The 19,333-nt window shown below is 44.8% G+C and overlaps 1 protein-coding gene across 5 annotated transcripts in view; it reads right to left on the minus strand.

The window, feature by feature from the left end:
- Positions 1-19,333, minus strand: part of magi3a (membrane associated guanylate kinase, WW and PDZ domain containing 3a) — a 127,604-nt gene that overhangs the window by 26,675 nt on the left and 81,596 nt on the right. For all 5 annotated transcript variants that reach the window (XM_038821101.1, XM_038821100.1, XM_038821099.1 and 2 more), the window contains 5 exons: positions 7,914-7,971; positions 6,748-6,860; positions 4,613-4,795; positions 3,537-4,145; positions 1,129-1,160 (listed from right to left, as the gene is read on the minus strand). In XM_038821101.1, coding sequence (XP_038677029.1) covers positions 1,129-1,160; positions 3,537-4,145; positions 4,613-4,795; positions 6,748-6,860; positions 7,914-7,971 — 995 coding nt within the window. The remainder of the gene's footprint in view (positions 1-1,128; positions 1,161-3,536; positions 4,146-4,612; positions 4,796-6,747; positions 6,861-7,913; positions 7,972-19,333) is intronic.

Consider the following 19,333-nt stretch of genomic DNA (forward strand, 5'->3'; position numbering starts at 1 on the left):
CACGCAATTCTTCAGGTGTAGTCTCACCAAGGTTGAACACAATTGCAGCAAGACATCTTTATTTATATACTCAAATCCTCTTGCAACTAGGGCCAACACACCATTTTCCTTCCTAAATGCTTGCTGCACCTACATGTTGGACATCAATACTTCCCAAGCTCCCACCATTAAAAAAAATACTCTGCATTTCTGTTTTTCCTACCGAAGTGGATGACTACATTTTTTCACATGATATTCCGTTCTTGGCCACTCGCTTGCCCCCTTGAAGCCTTTTTGCATGTTTCTCACAACTCATTCCCACCTAGTGTTGTGTTATCAGCAAACTTGGAAATATTACATTTGCCACCCACATCTAAGTTGTGAATAGCTGGGGACCAAGCACTGATTCTTGCGGTACTCATAAGTCACAGCCTGCCAACCTGAAAATGACCCATTTTTCCCTACTGCTTTCTGTCCATTAACTAATTTTCAATCCATGCCAATATATGATCCCCAATCTCATGTGTTTTGATTTTGCTTACTAACCTATGTGGGACCTTATCAAAAGCCTTCCGAAGATCCAAATACACCTCATCCACTGGGTGCCCCTTATCAATGTGTTTGCTAAACATGATTTCCCTTTCATCAATTCATGTTGACTTTGAAAATTCTACCATTATTTTCAAAGTGTCCTGTTATCACATCCATTTGCCTACCACTGACGTTCGTAGTTCAGAAAGATGTAGTGTCCCTGCGTCCCATTGTAGATGGAATCGCTCCATGGTTTCTGCCTCCACTAAGCAACCTAAACCTGATCTGATGAGAAATTTGTTTTTTCTCAGTTTCACCCCATGGATCCTCGTCAAGATTCTCAGTATTTATCTAGTTCTCAATTTCAGGAGTGAAGCCTGAACGCACAACTTTACAACTGAGAGGCAAGAACACAACTAGCACTTTAAACCTGTGTTAGTTGATGCAACTATGGCTCACATTTCACATTCTAGAAGGGTTTTGGTTAGATTGTGGGATGCTGTGCATCCAAAACTGCACTAACAGTCCAGTTCCTTCTACTGGAAAGAACATGTATAAACACTAAAAAAAAACCTTTGCTCTCCCTCCCAGTGTTAACAAAAGAAAAGGAAAACTTACCGTTTTTATAACTTTAGCAGGTGAAGGAGGACCTGTGTAAAAAAAAACGCAAAGAAAATTAATTGCCATCCAGGAAAGAGCGGGCGTCACGTGGCAGAAAAATGGCAAATGGAATTCAGCCCACAGAAGTGCGAGGTGATGATTTGGGAAGTCAAACAAGGCAAAGGTTACAAAGAGGGCGGAGAGCGGGTCAGATAGGGCGTCCTTTCAGAGGGTCGGTGCAGGCTCGATGGGCCGAATGGCCTCCTTCTGCACTGTAGGGGTTCTATGGTTCTATAGGAGGATTTTGAGAAGTGCAGAGGAAGTGAGGAACCTTGGAGTGAATGGCCACAGATCCCTGAAGGTAGGAGGACAGATGGATAAGGTGGTTAAGAAAGCAAATGGAATTCTTCTCTTTATTAGCCGAGACACAGAATACAAGAGCATGGAGGTTATGCTGGAACTATATAGAACACTAGTGAGTACTTGAGTTAATTGTACTAAAGAGGGTACAGAGGAGATTTAAGAGGATGTTGCCAGGATTGGAAAATTGCAGCGGATAGGCTGGGCTGTTCTCCTTGGAACAGAGACATCTGAGGGGAGATTTGAACGAGATGTAAAAAATTGTGAGGGGCCTGATAGAGGAGATGAGAATGGCCTATTAATGTTAGCAGAGGGGTCAGTGACTAGGGGCATATATTTAAAACTATTGACAGAAGGTCTGGAGGGGTAGATGAGAAAATTATGTTTCACCACAGGACTGTAGGTGTCCGCAACTTACTGCTTGAAACGGTAATGGAGTTAGAAAGCTTCAACTCATTTTAAAAAGTGTCTGGATATGCATCTCAAGTGCTGTAACCTTCAGGGCTACAGACCAAATACTGGAAAGTGGGATTAGACTGATAGCTGATTTTTTTTGGCCATTTCAGAGACAATGGGCCAAGTGGCCTCTTTCTGTGCCATAAAACCTCTACGATTCCACTCTAAGTTCAGTTCTATGCAGCACAGCTTTCAGCAACACACTAATATGGGCGGCTTTACGCAGTGGGGTCAGTGGTTCAAAGTTAGAAAGGCAACAGTGGATCTACAATACTATCTCCCAACACTGCCAACATAATTTCATTCAATGTTGTATGTCACTGGGCTCCAAGATGTTTTCCCTCTTTGGACACGTGTTGGCTGAAAAGGTCAGATTTGCAATATAACAGAAGAGGAAAGACTGAGAACTGCAATTGGAGCTCAGAGCAAATGTGTAGAATTCACAGCGCAGAAGCAGGCCATTTGATCCAACTGGTCCATGGTGGTGTTAGTGCTCCACACAATAATAATAATCTTTATTAGCGTTACAAGTAGGCTTACAAATTATTAACACTGCAATGAAGTTACTGTGAAAATCTCTTAGTCGCCACACTTCAGCGCCTGTTCGGGTACACAGAGGGAGAATTCAGATTGTCCAATTTGCCTAACAAGCATGTCTTTCAGGACTTTATGGGAGAAAACCAGAGCGCCCAGAGGAAACCCACACAGACACAGGGAGAACGTGCAGACACCGGGAGAACGTGCAGACACCACACAGGCAGTGACCCAAGCTAGGAATTGAACCTGGGTCCCTGGCGCTGTGAAGCAACAGTGCAAAACACTGTGCTGCCCTCAAAGCTTCCTCCCACCCATCATCTCATCTGAACAGCATAACCTTCTATTCCAACCTCCTCCTGCTCATCCAACTTCCGCTTAAATGCAGCTACACTATTTTTCTCAACTACATCCTATAGTAACGATTTCACATTCTCACCCACTGGATAAGATGCTTCTTGCTGAATTCCCTTTTGGATTTATTAGTTACTTGCATTTTTATGAGCACTGATATTGGTCTTGTAACAAGTGGAAACCATTTGCTTTTTTAAAAAAAAAATCCATTTAAGGGGCAATTTAGTGTGGCCAATCCACCTACCCAGCACATCTTTGGGTTGTGGGGCGAGACCCACGCAGACACAGGGCGAATGTGCAAACTCCACACAGACAGTGACCAGAGCCGGGACCAAACCTGGGACCTCAGCGCCGTGAGGCAGCAGGGCTAATCTTTATTAGCATTACAAGTAGGCTTACAAATTATTATTAACACTGCAATGAAGTTACTGTGAAAATCTCTGGGCCACTGTGCCGCCTGAAAACCATTTTCTCCAAGTCCGACCCGAACAAAGCCTTTCATAATCATAAGATTCCATCAAGTCATTTCTCAGCCTGCTTTTTGGTAAAGAATCCCAGCCTGTTTAGTTTTTCCTGGTAGTTGGAACCTCTCTTCTCAGTTCTGCTATCAGCCTTACGGATTTTATTTGCACTTTCCAGTGCCTGAACATCCTTTGTAAAATAAAAGGCCAAGAGTACACAGAGACAGAGAGATGAAAATAATTAATGTATAGGTGACAAACCTCCTCTCTGTACCAGCAGCGATATTTCGCTCCCCACAGGCCAGTCCTTTAGGATCTCCACCACCTGGGTGTGGTTCAGTTGTTGCATACTCTGTTGATTTATCTCCTTGATAACATCACCTTTCTGTAGACCTTTGCACCACTGACTGTCCAGGATCATCTTGACTTTCTGTCCGGTTGGCGAGTCCGCGATGGCAAAGCCAAAACCCTTCGGCCCCTTCAGCAGAGGGATGGTCAGCACCTCTGGCTGCGAACCAGCCGACGAGGTCATTGAGGATCGATCCTCGGTCAAACCCAAGTAAGGTCCATTTAAACGCTCAACACCGCCACTGCCAGGGACCTCGTTGCCGTTGTGTTCTGGAGGCCCTGGAACTGTCTGCAGACTCTGGCTAGTGGCAGCTTGTTTCCCTACTATGGGCAGTCCGTCCAGGATGGGAGTAGCAGTAACTACGTCGATAGCTGGCACCTGGGTGTCGGTGGGAAGTGGGTAACCGCGACACAGAATCAGCTTCACTGTCTGGTTAATAGGAACGGACTGGAAAAGCTGCACGACATCAGCGTGAGTCTGTCCAAGGACGCAGGTGCTGTTCACATATACTATTACATCACCTGTAGATAAGATTACACAGCGCGCACATTAACCATTTGAGTACACAACCAGAACCACACATACCTAACTTTGAATTTGCTATGGCTGCATTCAAGGCAATGCCAGAACATTATCTCCACTACAATAAATACCATGGTGATTCTGAATCTGTGGAAACCAAATGTGATGTTTGCCCCAGGCACCTGCCCACCCACTGGCACCAGTTTCCAGAGATACTCCAAGCAGTTCTTTGCCCCATTACCACATCCAACTGCACCTACCCAAAGGGGTCTCAGGACATTCATCTCACTGAAGCAAGCTCCAGTACCAGCACCTGCCACCATTCCCCCGTGGTTTATTATTCCCCAGTCTCACTCACCCTAGCACCTTCTACCCTGCACCTGATGTGCTATTGTGGGGGGACATTCTTTGATAGTGCTAAGTCTGTAAACGTCCAGTAGCTTTCAATAGGAAACATATCACTTGCCTGCTAACATGTTCCCATCCTGAGCTGCAGGTCCATCCTGAATCACATTCTTCACTTGCAGGAACTCATCTGGGCTGTCCCCTCCGATGATTGTGAATCCAAACCCCATGGTGCTCTTCTGCAATGTGGTCCTGATGAGCATCCCCTGAAGATGGGAGGGGTCCCGAGTAAACATAGGCCTCTCTGAAGTGGGGAGGGAGGCAGAATAGAGAAACAATAAAAAAATGGTGGCTTGATCCATCAAAACTTCCAATCTATCGGCCATAGTGTCCGGGATGTTCAAAGACACTGGAAGTTTTAAAGTAAACTCTGCTTGTATTGCGACAAGTTTAGACGGTCGAGGTTTCGGGGATTGGATAGGGTGGAGAGATGAATTATTTCCTCTTATTTTTGGTGATCTGGGACAAGGTGGCATAGCCTTAAAATGAGAGCCAGGCTGTCCAGGGGTGAAATCAGAAAAAGCTTCTTCATATAAAGGACAGTGGAAATCTGGAACACTCTCTATAAATGCCAGGGCTCAACTGGTGATGGACAGATTTATTAGGTAAGGCTGGTAAAATGGAGCAGAGACACAGATCACAATCTAACTGAATGGTGGAACAGGTTTGATGGGTTGGAGCAGGAGAGTTACAATGGCAGGGTGTGGTGAGAGACGAAAGAGGATATTCGAGAGGGAGAGAGGGGGTGAGTGTAAAGGTAGCTCAGGGTGGCAATCTACTTCCTGGATTAGCAGTTAAGTGGTTAATTTAAAACAAATATTTGCCAGTATCACTCATTTGTTCCGCCTGAAATATCAGAGATCGCTCGGGGCCCTTAAATGTTTACAAAACCACCGTGGACCTGATACCTCATGTACCTGCATGCCTCACTGCAGTTTCTGTTTGTACAGCAAGGGCTCTTTGGTTGTAAATAGGGCAAGGTTACATATAACACACAGGCATTGGGGGCGGGGAAGTCATTACTACGTGTGTACAGACGCAGGTGTAAGCAAATAACACATTTGTAAAGGGAAGAGAGAAGGAAACATGAGATATTACACTGCATTGCCATACTCCCAGGTCCATTCTATGAGCTACTTTGGGAAAAAATAGGACAGAAATGGGAGAGAGATTAGCTGAATGGAGAACAGTACAGCACAGAACAGGCCCTTCAGCCCTAGATGTTGTGCCGAGCATTCTATGTTCTATACGTGCTCTCTCTAGATTTCCAGTTCAGAGGAATGTGAGAATAACAGATGTGGTATCAGCAGTAAGTTGATGTTTAACTTCAGTTTTTTGCAGGCAAGTTGTAGCTTTAAACACGGAGGAAATATGCTTGCTCTGAGCAGTTGATGTTGGCTGCAGTTGTGAATTGGTTCTGGTGTTGGGTTAGAACGACCCAGAGATGGTGTATTCAAATCCCACTATAGGAGGGGCTGGTTTAGCACAGGGCTAAATCGCTGGCTTTGAAAGCAGACCAAGGCAGGCCAGCAGCAAGGTTCAATTCCCGTACCAGCCTCCCCGAACAGGCGCCGGAATGTGGCGACTAGGGGCTTTTCACAGTAACTTCATTTGAAGCCTACTTGTGACAATAAGCGATTTTCATTTCATTTCAGAAAGCTATGAAATCTGCACCGAGTCAATCTGAAGCCAACAGAGTAATATAAGCAACCAAGAGATCTGGGGCTGGTTTCTCTGCCCCGCCGCACCACATTTCTGTTACACCCTGCCAGCGGGCTGCTCCGTTACGCCGGCTGCTCAATGGGGTTTCCCATTGTGGTGCAGCCCCACGCCATCGGGAAACCCCCGGGCTGCCGGCAAAACAGAGTACCCCGCCGGCGGAGAATCGAGCCCCTGATGTATTGTCATTAATTTCCAACTGTTCGTTGAGGGACAAATACCGGCCAGGATACTGGGGAGGATTCTGAAGTCTGATGCTCTGCCTGGTTTCCCCCAACCAAGACAAAACCTCTGGTGATTTATCTCATTGCTATTTGTGAAAGTTTTGTTGTGTGTCAATTGACTGTGTTTCCTACTTTACAAAAGCGGTTATATGCTAAGAACTTCTTCGGCTGTGAAGTGCTTTGGGATGTCCTGAGGTGATGAAGCAATGTGTCGAAATGCAAGTTCTCTCTTTTTGAATGTGGGTTCCTGTACCTGGTCGTTGATCTCCATGCACCCCTCGCTGACTGTCCCGCTGAAGAATCAGCTGCTTTTTCCGCTTTGCTTCAATAACAGGATTCTCGAACTGGGTCCTCTGGTTTATGTGGCTGTAGGCAAACAAGAAAGAGGTGGACAGGAGAGAGGGGAAGTTAACTCAGTTCTGAGCAGCATTGTGCACGACATTCCTCCCCCACCATTACAGGAGGAGGTGGCATCGTGGTATTGTCACTGGACTAATAATCCAGAGACCCAGATTCATGCTCTGGGCACCCAGGTTCGAATCCCACCACAGCAGATGGTGAAATTTGAATTCAGTAAAAACTCAATGAAAACAATTAAAAGTCTAATGATGACCATGAATAGATTGTAGTAAAAATCCATCTGATTCACTAATGTCTTTTAAGGAAAGAAATCTGCCATCCTTACCTGGTCTGGCCTCCATGTGACTCCAGATCCACAGCAATGTGGTGGACTCTTAAAATGCCATTCAGTTCGAGGGCAATTAGGGACAAATGCTGGCCTTGTCTACGATGCCCATATCCCACGAAAGAATAAAGAAAAATCCCACCCATAATGAGTCAGGGACTCAGGTAACTGGATGGCTTGTAATGGGATTAAATTATTCTGGATTAAGTTGCAACCAACCAGCATCAACCAAATGTTTATCCGCCTTTCACCAAACAGGCTGCTTGGTCAGTTGGGCAAATTGCCAGGTGGTGGCTCAGGGTGGTAGAATCATATGTGTGCGAGCTACTTTAGGGTGTGAGTAAGGGATGCGGGGAAGGGTATGTGCAATGGACAAATTGGAATTATAGAGGGTGCGACAAGGGGAAAAGGAGAAGGGGGAAGATGTTTTTCCTGAAACAGAAGGGGTTTCTGTTTATAGGCAGAGGACATATGATGCAACAAATGCAATTCAACAGGACGATTTATTATCTAAACATAAAAACCCGAGGGATGGACGTAAATTACTGAACTGGAGAAAATCAGCAGCCATTTATTGACCAACTTGGGTAAATGCCACATTCATCCCTTGCAACAAGCAGCAATGATTGCATAAGTAGAGGAAAACTCCAGCAGAAAATTTGATGTGTAAAACACGGGGACAAACCCAGCTGCGAACTGATCTAGTTTTACCTTTTCTTGTGGGGGATACTTACTCAATGTAGTAGAAACCATAGACTGGATCACTGATCTTTTCCCAACCATACGGAAGCTCTATAATTTGAAAAACGAAAAACATTCTGATCAATACCACAACTGACGAGTAAACTCTGCATTAAGTATAGACAATAGCAACATACTACAGCACACAGCAAGCACACAGACCAGGCCTTCTGTCTGATGGGAAATGGCTTTTCATTTACACTGCTCTTCCAGTCCTGGATTAACATGCTGGGGTTCTTGAATAGGTAACATTTGATCAAAGAGTCAGCTTGTGGAAGCAAAGACTAATATAGCAGAATCATTGAGGTCACTTATATGCTCAGTTGGGGAAGTGATTATGGATGTTGATTGGTTGGACTTCTGAAAGGCACTTAATAAAAATTCCACATAAGAGATTAGTTGCAAGAATGCGAACTCATGGAATTGGGAGCAAGCCTATGAGATGGACCGTAATTCAGTTTGGACGTGAGAGACAAAGATTAAAGTTAAGGGTTCTGAAGAAATCATACGGACTTGAAACGTCAACTCCGTTTCGCTCTCCAGAGATGCTGCCAGACGTGGATTTTTCCAGCATTTTCTGTTTTTGTTTCAGATTTTCAGCATCCACAGTATTTTGCTTTTATATCAAAGATAAGGGCAATGAATGTTCTCTGACGGACAGGATATGACAGGTGTGTTGCCTCAACCTTTCACCATATATACTAATAATCGGTGAACGAACAGATTATTCTGGCTTAATGCCCTACTCCTGTTCCGATAACAATTGGGCCAGTGCACATATTCAGTCCCCATTTTCAAGTCATCCATTCTGCTGTGCCTTTATATTTCCATTATGAACTTCAATAGAATCATAGAAATCCCTACAGAACAGACATGGGTGGAAAATGCAAACTCCACACAATCACCCAAGACCAGAATTGAACCCAGGTCCCTAGAGCTGTGCAACAACAATGCTAACCACTGTGCCACCATCCTTATTTACAATTCAAAATGCTTATGCAAATTGTTATATCATAATTACTGCTAATTACTGCTATGACGCCTCTGTTCATGCATTGGCAAGAGGATTGGACTGGCAGGAGTGGCAAGTTTACACAAGCAGTTCAAATTATAATATGCGGACATTGCAATTGAAATGGTTGTTGAAGTGGTGTCCAGAGATGAGACCTCTTAAAACTGAATAGTTAGGATGACACTAGAGTAGTTCTACAAAAGTTAGTTTATTAAGGATTGAGATTAATCATAGAAAGTAGACCCAGTAATCATTAAACCTGTATTTTAGGACATAGCAGTGACAATCATGTAGGCTCTGGCTACAAGCAGTGGCCACAATGCATGATGGGATTTAGGCTAGCTAACTTGCCCATGTTTTTGAGACACACGAGATGTATGGTCAGATTACACAGTGGCCCCAATATCCTCTGAAACAATCCATGGAGTAAAAGTGGAAGCCAGTTCTGGAATCCTGCCCCTGGATGGACAATGAGTGAACAAAGAACAAAGAAAAGTACAGCGCAGGAACAGGCCCTTCGGCCCTCCAAGCCCGTGCCGACCACGCTGCCCGTCTAAACTAAAATCTTCTACACTTCCTGGGTCCGTATCCCTCTATTTCCATCCTCTTCATGTATTTGTCAAGATGCCCCTTAAATGTCACTATCGTCCCTGCTTCCACCACCTCCTCCGGCAGCGAGTTCCAGGCACCCACTACCCTCTGTGTAAAAAGACTTACCTCGTACATCTCCTCTAAACCTTGCCCCTCGCACCGTAAACCTATGCCCCCTAGTAATTGACCCCTCTATCCTGGGGAAAAGCCTCTGACTATCCACTCTGTCTATGCCCCATATAATTTTGTAGACCTCTACCAGGTCGCCCCTCAACCTCCGTCGTTCCAGTGAGAACAAACAGTTTATTCAACTGCTCCTCATAGCTAATGCCCGCCATACCAGGCAACATCCTGGTAAATCTCTTCTGCACCTTCTCTAAAGCCTTCACATCCTTCTGGTAGTGTGGCAACCAGAATTGAACACTATACTCCAAGTGTGGCCTAACTAAGGTTCTATGCAGCTGCAACATGACTTGCCAATTCTTATACTCAATGCCCCGGCCAATGAAGGCAAGCATGCCATATGCCTTCTTGACTACCTCCTCCACCTGTGTTGCCCCTTTCAGTGACCTGTGGACCTGTACACCTAGATCTCTCTGTCTTTCAATACTCTTGAGGGTTCTACCATTCACTGTATATTCCCTACCTGCATAACCTCACATTTGTGCGGATTAAACTCCATCTGCTATCTTTCCGCCCAAGTCTCCAAACGATCTAAGTCCTGCTGTATCCTCTGACAGTCCTCATCGCTATCCGCAATTCCACCTACCTTTGTGTCGTCTGCAAACTTACTAATCAGACCAGTTACATTTTCTCCAAATCATTTATATATACTACGAACAGCAAAGGTCCCAGCACTGATCCCTGCAGAAAACCACTAGTCAGCCCTCCAATTAGAAAAGCACCCTTCCATTGCTACTCTCTGCCTTCTATGACCTAGCCAGTTCTGTATCCACCTTGCCAGCTCACCCCTGATCCCGTGTGACTTCACCTTTTGTACCAGTCTACCATGAGGGACCTTGTCAAAGGCCTTACTGAAGTCCATATAGACAGCATCCACTGCCCTCCCTGCATCAATCATCTTTGTGACCTCTTCGGAAAACTCTATCAAGTTAGTGAGACACGACCTCCTCTTCACAAAACCATGCTGCCTCTCACTAATACGTCCATTTGCTTCCCACTGGGAGTAGATCCTGTCTCGAAGAATTCTCTCCAGTAATTTCCCTACCACTGACGTAAGGTTCACCAGCCTGTAGCTCCCTGGATTATCCTTGCTACCCTTCTTAAACAAAGGAACAACATTGGCTATTCTCCAGTCCTCCGGGACATCACCTGAAGACAGTGACGATCCAAAGATTTCTGTCAAGGCCTCAGCAATTTCCTCTCTAGCCTCCTTCAGTATTCTGGGGTAGATCCCATCCGGCCCTGGGGACTTATCTACCTTAATATTTTTCAAGACGCCCAACACCTCGTCTTTTTGGATCTCAATGTGATCCAGGCTATCTACACACCCGTCTCCAGACTCAACATCCACCAATTCCTTCTCTTTGGAATACTGATGCAAAGTATTCATTTAGTACTTCGCCCATTTCCTCTGACTCAGGATCTGACTGAATGTTACATTGTCAGAGGTGCTATCTTCTGGATGGGATGTGAAACGGAGACCCCGTCTGCCTGTTTAGATGAATGGAGGAGATTCTATGGTACTATTGGGAGAAGTTGGCCCCAGTGCCAAGAACAATCTGCAGGATTCTGCAATCCTCAGGGTCTGACTGCGATACCAGGATGGGAATGTCTGGGAAAAACTTAAAACAGGCACAGGTTCTTCGTAAACAACAGGTGACAGGGTGGGGTTAAATCATGGGCTGGTCACAATTTTACTGGATAGTTTGAACATGACAGCTTCAAGGATTGGATCGAGTCCAACTGGGGTGGGCTATTGATTTTTGGAAATCGTAAAATTGATGTGTTTTTATCAGTGGTTAGTAGATCGATCTTGGCATTATCCAGGTCCATCTCTCGTGTACACGAAATCAATCTTGGGGTAATAAAGCCATTTTAGCCAGGTTGTGCGTCTGCTCTGTTTATTAAGCTACGGCCGAACAATGAGGGAGGAACCCCACGTAAAGGCTGGCTCAATATTCAGGCCTTGCAAAACGCTCCTACAATTGTGATTGGAGAAAAATCAAAGGCAACATAAGGGAAAACTTCATGTAGCGATGATTACAGTCTGGAATGCACTGCTTAAAAAGGGTGGAAAAGATGGATTCAATTGCAGTTTTCTAAAGGAAACTGGATAAGGACTGGAAGGGGAAAAAATGCAGATTTACAGTGAGAAAGCAGGAGAGTGGGGTGAGCTTAAATTGCTCTCGCAGAGACCCAGCACAGACTTGATGGGCTGAATGGCCTCCTCTGTGCTGGAACCATTGAGAGGGGAAAGGTTGCTGTAGGTAATACTATAATAATCTATATTGTCACAAGTAGGCTTACATTAACACTGCAATGAAGTTACTGTGAAAAGCCCCTAGTTGCCAAATTCTGGCGCGTGTTCAGGTACACGGAGGGAGAATTCAAAATGTCCAATTCATCTAACAGCACATCTTTCGGGACTTGTGGGGGGAAACCGGAGCACCCGGAGGAAACCCACGCAGGCACAGGGAGAACGTACAGACTCTGCACGGACAGTGACCCAAGCCGGGAATCGAACATGGGACCCAGAGCTGTGAAGCAACAGTGCTAACCACTGTGCCGCCCACACTGGTAGATGAGTGGTCTTGAGCATTTTTGAAAATGTAAGCATGCATTTGTCAAACTTCAGATGTTACTTTTTTTCTTATTCATTTTTACGGCCATGTGCTGGCTAAGTCAGCATTTGCTGTCCATTCTTAATTGCCCTTGAGAAGGTTGGGGCGAGTTACCTTCTTGAACTGCTGGAGTCCATGTGGTGTAGTTCCAGGATTTTGCCCCAGCGACAGTGAAGGAACGGCAATATATTTCCAAGTCAGGATGGTGAGTGACTTGGAGGGCAACTTCCAGGCGGTGGGGTTCCCAGGTATCTACTGCTCTTGTCCTTCTAGATGGTAATGGTCATGGGTTTGGTATGTGCTGCCTAAGGAGCCTTGGTGAGTTCCTGTAATGCATTTTTTAGATGGTGCACACTGCTTCTACTGTGAGTCGGTGGTGAAGGGAGTGAATGTTTGTGTGGAAGGAGTGCCAATCAAGCGGACTGTTTCGTCGTAAGATTGTATTGAGCTCCTTGAGTGTTGGAGCTGCATTCATCCAGGCAAGTTGGGAGTATTCCATCGCATTAATGTCTTGTGCCTTGTAGGACAGACTTTAGGGAGTCAGAAGGCCAGTTACCCGGCGTAGGATTCCCAGCATCCGACCTCTTGTTGCCATGATATTTACAGCTAGTCCAGTTCAGTTTCTGATAACGGTAAGCCCACAGGATGTTGATAGTGGTAATTGGACATTGAAGAGGCGATGGTTTCTCTCACTGGAGATGGCCATTGCTTGGCACTTGTGTGGCGCAAATGTTACTTGCCACTTGTGAGACCAAGCCTGGATATTGTCCAGGTCTTGCTGCATTTGCATTGGAACTGCTTCAGTGCTTCAGACGCCGCAAATGGTGACCATTGTGCAATCATCAGCAAACATCTCCACATCTGGCTTCACCTTGAAAGGAAGGTCACAGGTGAAGCAGCTGAAGATGGTTGGGCATAGGACACTACCCGGAGGAATTTCTGCAGAGATGTCCCAGGACTAAGATGACTGATCTCCAAAAAAACATAACCATCTTCCTTTGTGCTAGGTATGACTCTAACCAGTGAAGAGTCACCCCCCGCCCCGATTCCCATTGACTCCAGTTTTGCTCAGGCTCCTTTATGTCAAGGGCAGTCACTCTCACCTCACCTCTGGAGTTCAGCTCCTTTGTCCATGTTTGAACAAGGCTGTAATGATGTCAGGAGCTAAGCATATTTCCAAATCTGTCACACCTATGGTGATAAAATAAGCAGACTGATGATCTGGTTCTAGCCCGAGAAACCCAGAGATGGAGTTCACTGAATTCTAACTGGATTCAATAAATCTCAATTTGTAAAAACCTAAATGGTTCCCTGATGTCCTTCAAGAAAGTAAAATTGCACCCCTATCTTGTCTGGCCGATATGCGAATCAGATCTCACATTTAACAGCTGTCTAGTGATGTACAATAAATGCAGCCTTGCCAAAATCACCTGCTTCCAGAGAACAAATTCTGAAAATCTCTTACTGATGCCAAAACCCATCAATCAGCCTCAAAGACTTGAGGAAAGCACAGCAATTACACCTCAAGGCCTTGAGACACAGAGCTACGGATAGCCAACACATTGCACAGTACAGTTATAGACTCTGAAATGGTGAGAAATAATGACCTTGACTAACAGTAAGCAGTTCATTAGGGAAATCCACCAGTACCAAAGAAGAGAACGTGACAAGGCCTCCACAATCCTTTAATACTTACTTTCCCAGTTGCCAAGCTTGCGGTCTCTAATCCTTGAGAACGGTAGGCAAGATAGAAATGGAGGACCAAGCACAGCCTGCCTGTTGGGCTCCAACACCTCTTGATCAGGCAGGTACACTCCATTCTTTATAATCAGCGGCATGGTAGCACTGTTGCTTCACAGCGGCCGGGACCTGGGTTCAATCCCGGCTTGGGTCACTGTCTGTGTGGACTCTGCACGCTCTCGCCGTGTCTGCGTGAGTTTCCTCATTGGACATTCTGAATTCTCCCTCTGTGTACCCGAACAGGCGCCAGGGTGTGGCGACTAGGGGATTTTCACAGTAACTGCATTGCAGTGCTAATGTAAGCCTACTTGTGACACTAATAAAGATTATCAGGTCTGTGGAACCACCCACGCCAGATTTCTGTGGCTTTTCTCCCGCTCTTCAGATACCGGACTCTATGAAGGCGTTGCCGACCATGTTAATCGCCTATGAAGGCATGGGTTATCTTCATCCAGTTTGTGAGGCTCCAGTCTACTTCAACCTCTTTTACCGTCAATCTTTCCCATCAGCATCAGACTTTCCAAAATCATTATTTCTGATTTAAGTGCACAAAAAAATCCAACTCTCTTCCTGATCTTAGTTAGCAGAGCTCTTTTGATCTCAGAATTTATTAACACCTCTTCATTAGTGTGACTTCTCTAAGATACCTTCATTATTTGCCTCAAAAAGCACCATTCTGCAGGCTTTCAGTTTGATTAGAACATTTCAATACATTTCTGAAATTCCAAATGAAGTATATTGTACCAGGTTCCAGCTTGGTTCAGTGATAACCGGCTCATTTGGTTTCAAGTCTCACTTCAGTACAAAAAAATCCAAGCTAAATCTCCAATGCAGTTCTGAATGTTACATTGTCAGAGGTGCTATCTTCTGGATGGGATGTGAAACGGAGACCCGTCTGTTTAGATGAATGGAGGAGATTCTATGGTACTATTGGGAGAAGTTGTCCCTAGTGCCAAGAATAACCTGCACCCTTTCATCACCAGAGATTGATAATCCGATTAGTAATCCCACTGCTATTTGTGGGACGTTGTGTGTACAAATTGGCTGTTATAATTGCATACAGAACAGTAACCATACTTAAAAACAGCTTATGCGTGCGGAACATCCTGAGGACATGAAACACACTATATTAATGCAAGCTCTTTCACTATTTATAGGGGGTGACACAATCTGTAATATTGACAAAGATGGCAAGGCTTGTTAAGCAAAATGTTCTGCTTGTAACTCAGTTCTGACCACTAGTTAGTACTCTACACGTTAACCTCCAATGTGGTACCTAGTTTAGTTTCCAATATTCATCTATTCAGGCTATAGATATTTAGGCTAATGGACCTTTAGTTGTCTGGGACAGACTTGTCCCTCTTTTAAATTCAGAGACTATACATGTTTGCTTGCACAGCTCCAAAGCCTTATCTCCTTCAGAATCTCAGGATAAATGTAAAAATGTAAATGTCGCCACAGTCCCAGAGGACCATAGGTTGCTCTCCCTTTTGAGAACTGACTGGCGGTGATTTATCCGGAGGGTCACCACACCTCACGTGAGGGGCAAGGTTGAGTAGGCGGGGGCCTTCATAGATAATCTCAGCCGATACAAGAAATTAACGCACGCTGTTGGCGTCGCTCCGCATCACGAACCAGCCGTCCAGCCAACTAAGCCAACCGATCCCCTTTGAATATCAGTATATAAAGAATCGGGCCCAGTTAGTGAAACCATCATCCGTGTTCTTTGTTACCTTTTGATTTGACTATCCCAATGGGCTTCTGGCCAGCCTCCCACATTCTACTCTCTGTAAACTCGAGCTCATCCGAAATTCTGCTGTGCGCATCCCATCCAGTCTTCCCACTGATCCATCAACACCCTTGTGCTCACAGATCCACACTGTCTCCCAGTTAAGCACAATCTTGCTTTTTAAATTCTCATCCTTGATTTCATGGCCTTTCTCTTCCATCTCTTTGTAATTTCATGCCCTACAACAGAGAACTCCTCCAATTATAGCCTCTTAAGCAGACCCAATTTTAATTATTCAACTACTGGCAACTGCCTTCAGCTGCCTATATTCTCTACCTGCTTCTTCCTTTTTTAAAGATGCTCTTGAAAACCCGACTTTTTTAAAAAAAAGTTTATTCTCCTTTTGCACATTTTCATCCAAGTTTACACCCACCAACCCCCAAACAACTCTCAACATTTTAAATACAATCAAAGAAAAGGATTCAGGAATCCACGATCCACCCATACATAGTCACAAACAACATACACAGTCCAAACCGTCCCCCGTCCCCCCCCCCCCCCAACACCACACCACTCCAACGCCCCTGTCCCCTAATGTTTGATGTCATTGAAAGCTTGAAAGTGCATAATAAACAAAGCCCATGAATTGTAGAACCCTTCCATCCTTCCCCTCAATTCAAACTTCACCTTCTCAAATGTTAAAAACTCCCACAGATCCCCCCCCGCCACGGCACAGGGTGGAGAAACTGACCTCCACCCCAACAGGATCTGCCTTCAGGTGATCAGCAAGGCGAAGGCTAAAACATCTGGCTCTGCACCCGCTTCTAACCCCAGCCGATCCAATACCCCGAATATGTACCACCTTTGAAATTATTCTCACATGTACCACCTTTGAAATCACCTCCCAAAACATATGAACGTGGTTTGGGGGGTAGTAGTCTGGTATAAACCTTTTCTGAACTGCTTCCTTAAATAAAGCGAGCAATATTGTACACAGTACTCCAAATGTGGTCTCACTTGTGCCCTGCAGAGCTGAAGGATAACCTCCCTCACAATAAACCACATTATAGGAAGGATGTGGAAGCTTTGGAAAAGGTTCAGAGGAGATTTACTAGGATGTTGCCTGGTATGGAGGGAAGGTCTTACAAGGAAAGGCTCAGGGACTTGAGGTTGTTTTCGTTAGAGAGGAGAAGGCTGAGAGGTGACTTAATAGAGACATATAAGATAGCCAGAGGGTTAGATAGGGTGGACAGTGAGAGTCTTTTTCCTCGGATGGTGATGACCAACACGAGGGGACATAGCTTTAAATTGAGGGGTGGTAGATATAGGACAGATGTCAGAGGCAGTTTCTTTACTCAGAGAGTAGTAGGGGTGTGGAACGCCCTGCCTGCAACAGTAGTAGACTCGCCAACTTTAAGGGCATTTAAGTGGTCACTGGATAGACATATGGATGAAAATGGAATAGTGTAGGTCAGATAGGCTTCAGATGGTTTCACAGGTCGGCGCAACATCGAGGGCCGAAGGGCCCGTACTGCACTGTAATGTTCTATGTTCTAAACCACCCTCGCATTACATGATAACATTTTACTTTCTTTTCTAATTACTTGTTGCATTGGCACACTAGTTTTTTGTGATTCATGCACTAAAACACCCAGATCCATCTGCACCTCCGAGTTCTGCAATCTCTCACCATTTAGATATGCTTCTTTTATTCTTCCTGCCAAAATGGATCAATTCATAATTTCCCACATTATACTTTGCTAGCCAAATCTTTGCCCACTCATTTAACCTGTCTATATCTTTTTGTAGCCTCCTTATGTCTTCTTCACAATTTACTATCCTACCTATCTTTGTCGCATCAGCAAACTTGGCAACCATCCTGCCCATCTCTTCATCCAAGTCATTTATATCAACTGTAAACAGTTGAGGTCCTAGCACTGATTGCTATGGCACACCACTCATTACATCTCTTCAAAAAAAGACTCATTTATGCCAATTCTCTGCTTCCTCTTAGCTACCAAACTTCTATCCATGTCAATATGTTACCCCCATACCATGAGCTTTTATTTTCCATAATAACCTTTGATGTGGCACTTTATTAACAGCCTTCAGGAAATCTAAACCCACTGGTTTCCCTTTATCCACATCATGGTATTTCCTCAAAGAACTGCAATAATTTGGCTAAACATGATTTTCCTTTCACAAAACCATATTGACTGTGCCTGATTACCGTGAACTTATCCAGTGCCCTGTTATAGCTTCTTTAATAGCTGCTCACATTATCACTTTAACAGATGTAAAGGTAATTGACCTACAGTTTCCCACGTGCTGTCTCTCCCTCTTCCTGAATAACGGAGTTACATTTGCATCTTCCAATCTAACGGGACCTTCCCGGAATCTAGTGAATTTTGGAAAATGTAACTGCTGCAACAACCCTCTTATTAGCCACTTCTTTTAAGACCATAGGATGAAGTCTATCATGATCCCTTCCAGCACAAGGGAGGCATGTGGTGCAGTGGTTAGCACGGCTGCCTAAGGTGCTGAGTATCCGGGTTTGAATCCCGGCCCTGGGTCACTGTCCGTGTGGAGTTTGCACATTCTCCCCGTGTCTGGGTGGGTTTCACCTCCACAACCCAAAGATGAGCAGGTTAAGTGGATTGGATACGCTAAATTGCCCCTTAATTGGAAAAAAAATTATTGGGTACTCTAAATTTCTTTATTTTTTAAAAATCATCCCTTCCATCACTTTACTGATGATTGAGAGTGGACTGCTTTTTGCGTATAGGACATACCGGGTCAATTTTCCACATTGGCAGGTGGATGTCAGTGTTATAACTGTACTGGAACAGTTTGGCTCAGGACGAAGCAGTCCTGGAGCACAGATCCGTGAAGCAAATCGAATTGACTGACGATTGACATCTGCGATGCTAGGGTCGAGAGGAGGACAAAATGGATCATCCACTCAGCAGTTCTGGCTGAAGAGTGTCGCAAATGCATGAACCTGATCTTTTGCACTGATATCCTGGGCACCCTAGCATTTCGGATAGGGATATTTGTGGAGCTGGCTCCTCCAGTGAGTTGTTTGACTGTCCACTACCATTCAGCCCTCACCAGCATAGCTCAATCTAAACTATTTCATCTGGTGTCTGCATCAGTTCAGCTTCTTGAATTTCCAAATTATTTTGAACACAGTCACCTCTCCTCAATCCCAGCTTGGCTCAATTGACATTACTCTATTCTCGGGGGAAGGACGGTCTATGGATTGGATAACGAACATTAGTGTTCCGACAGGAGATGTGAAACTAAGGTCCCAACTTTTTGGAAGCCCAGATAGATGCCAAAGATCCCATGGCAGTCTACTTAAAGAGCGTGGAGTGCTCCTGGTGTATGAGCCAACACTTCACTCAAAACACAAAAACAAAAATAAATTGACTGCTCATTCATCTCATTGAAGTTTACTGGCATAGAGAGTTTGCATTTGCTTTTATCCTGTCACTGTAAAATTAATTATTTCAAGCACTCTAAAAGCTTTCAGCA

The sequence above is a fragment of the Scyliorhinus canicula genome, chromosome 15 (assembly GCF_902713615.1).
Source record: "Scyliorhinus canicula chromosome 15, sScyCan1.1, whole genome shotgun sequence".
Lineage (NCBI taxonomy): Eukaryota > Metazoa > Chordata > Chondrichthyes > Carcharhiniformes > Scyliorhinidae > Scyliorhinus > Scyliorhinus canicula.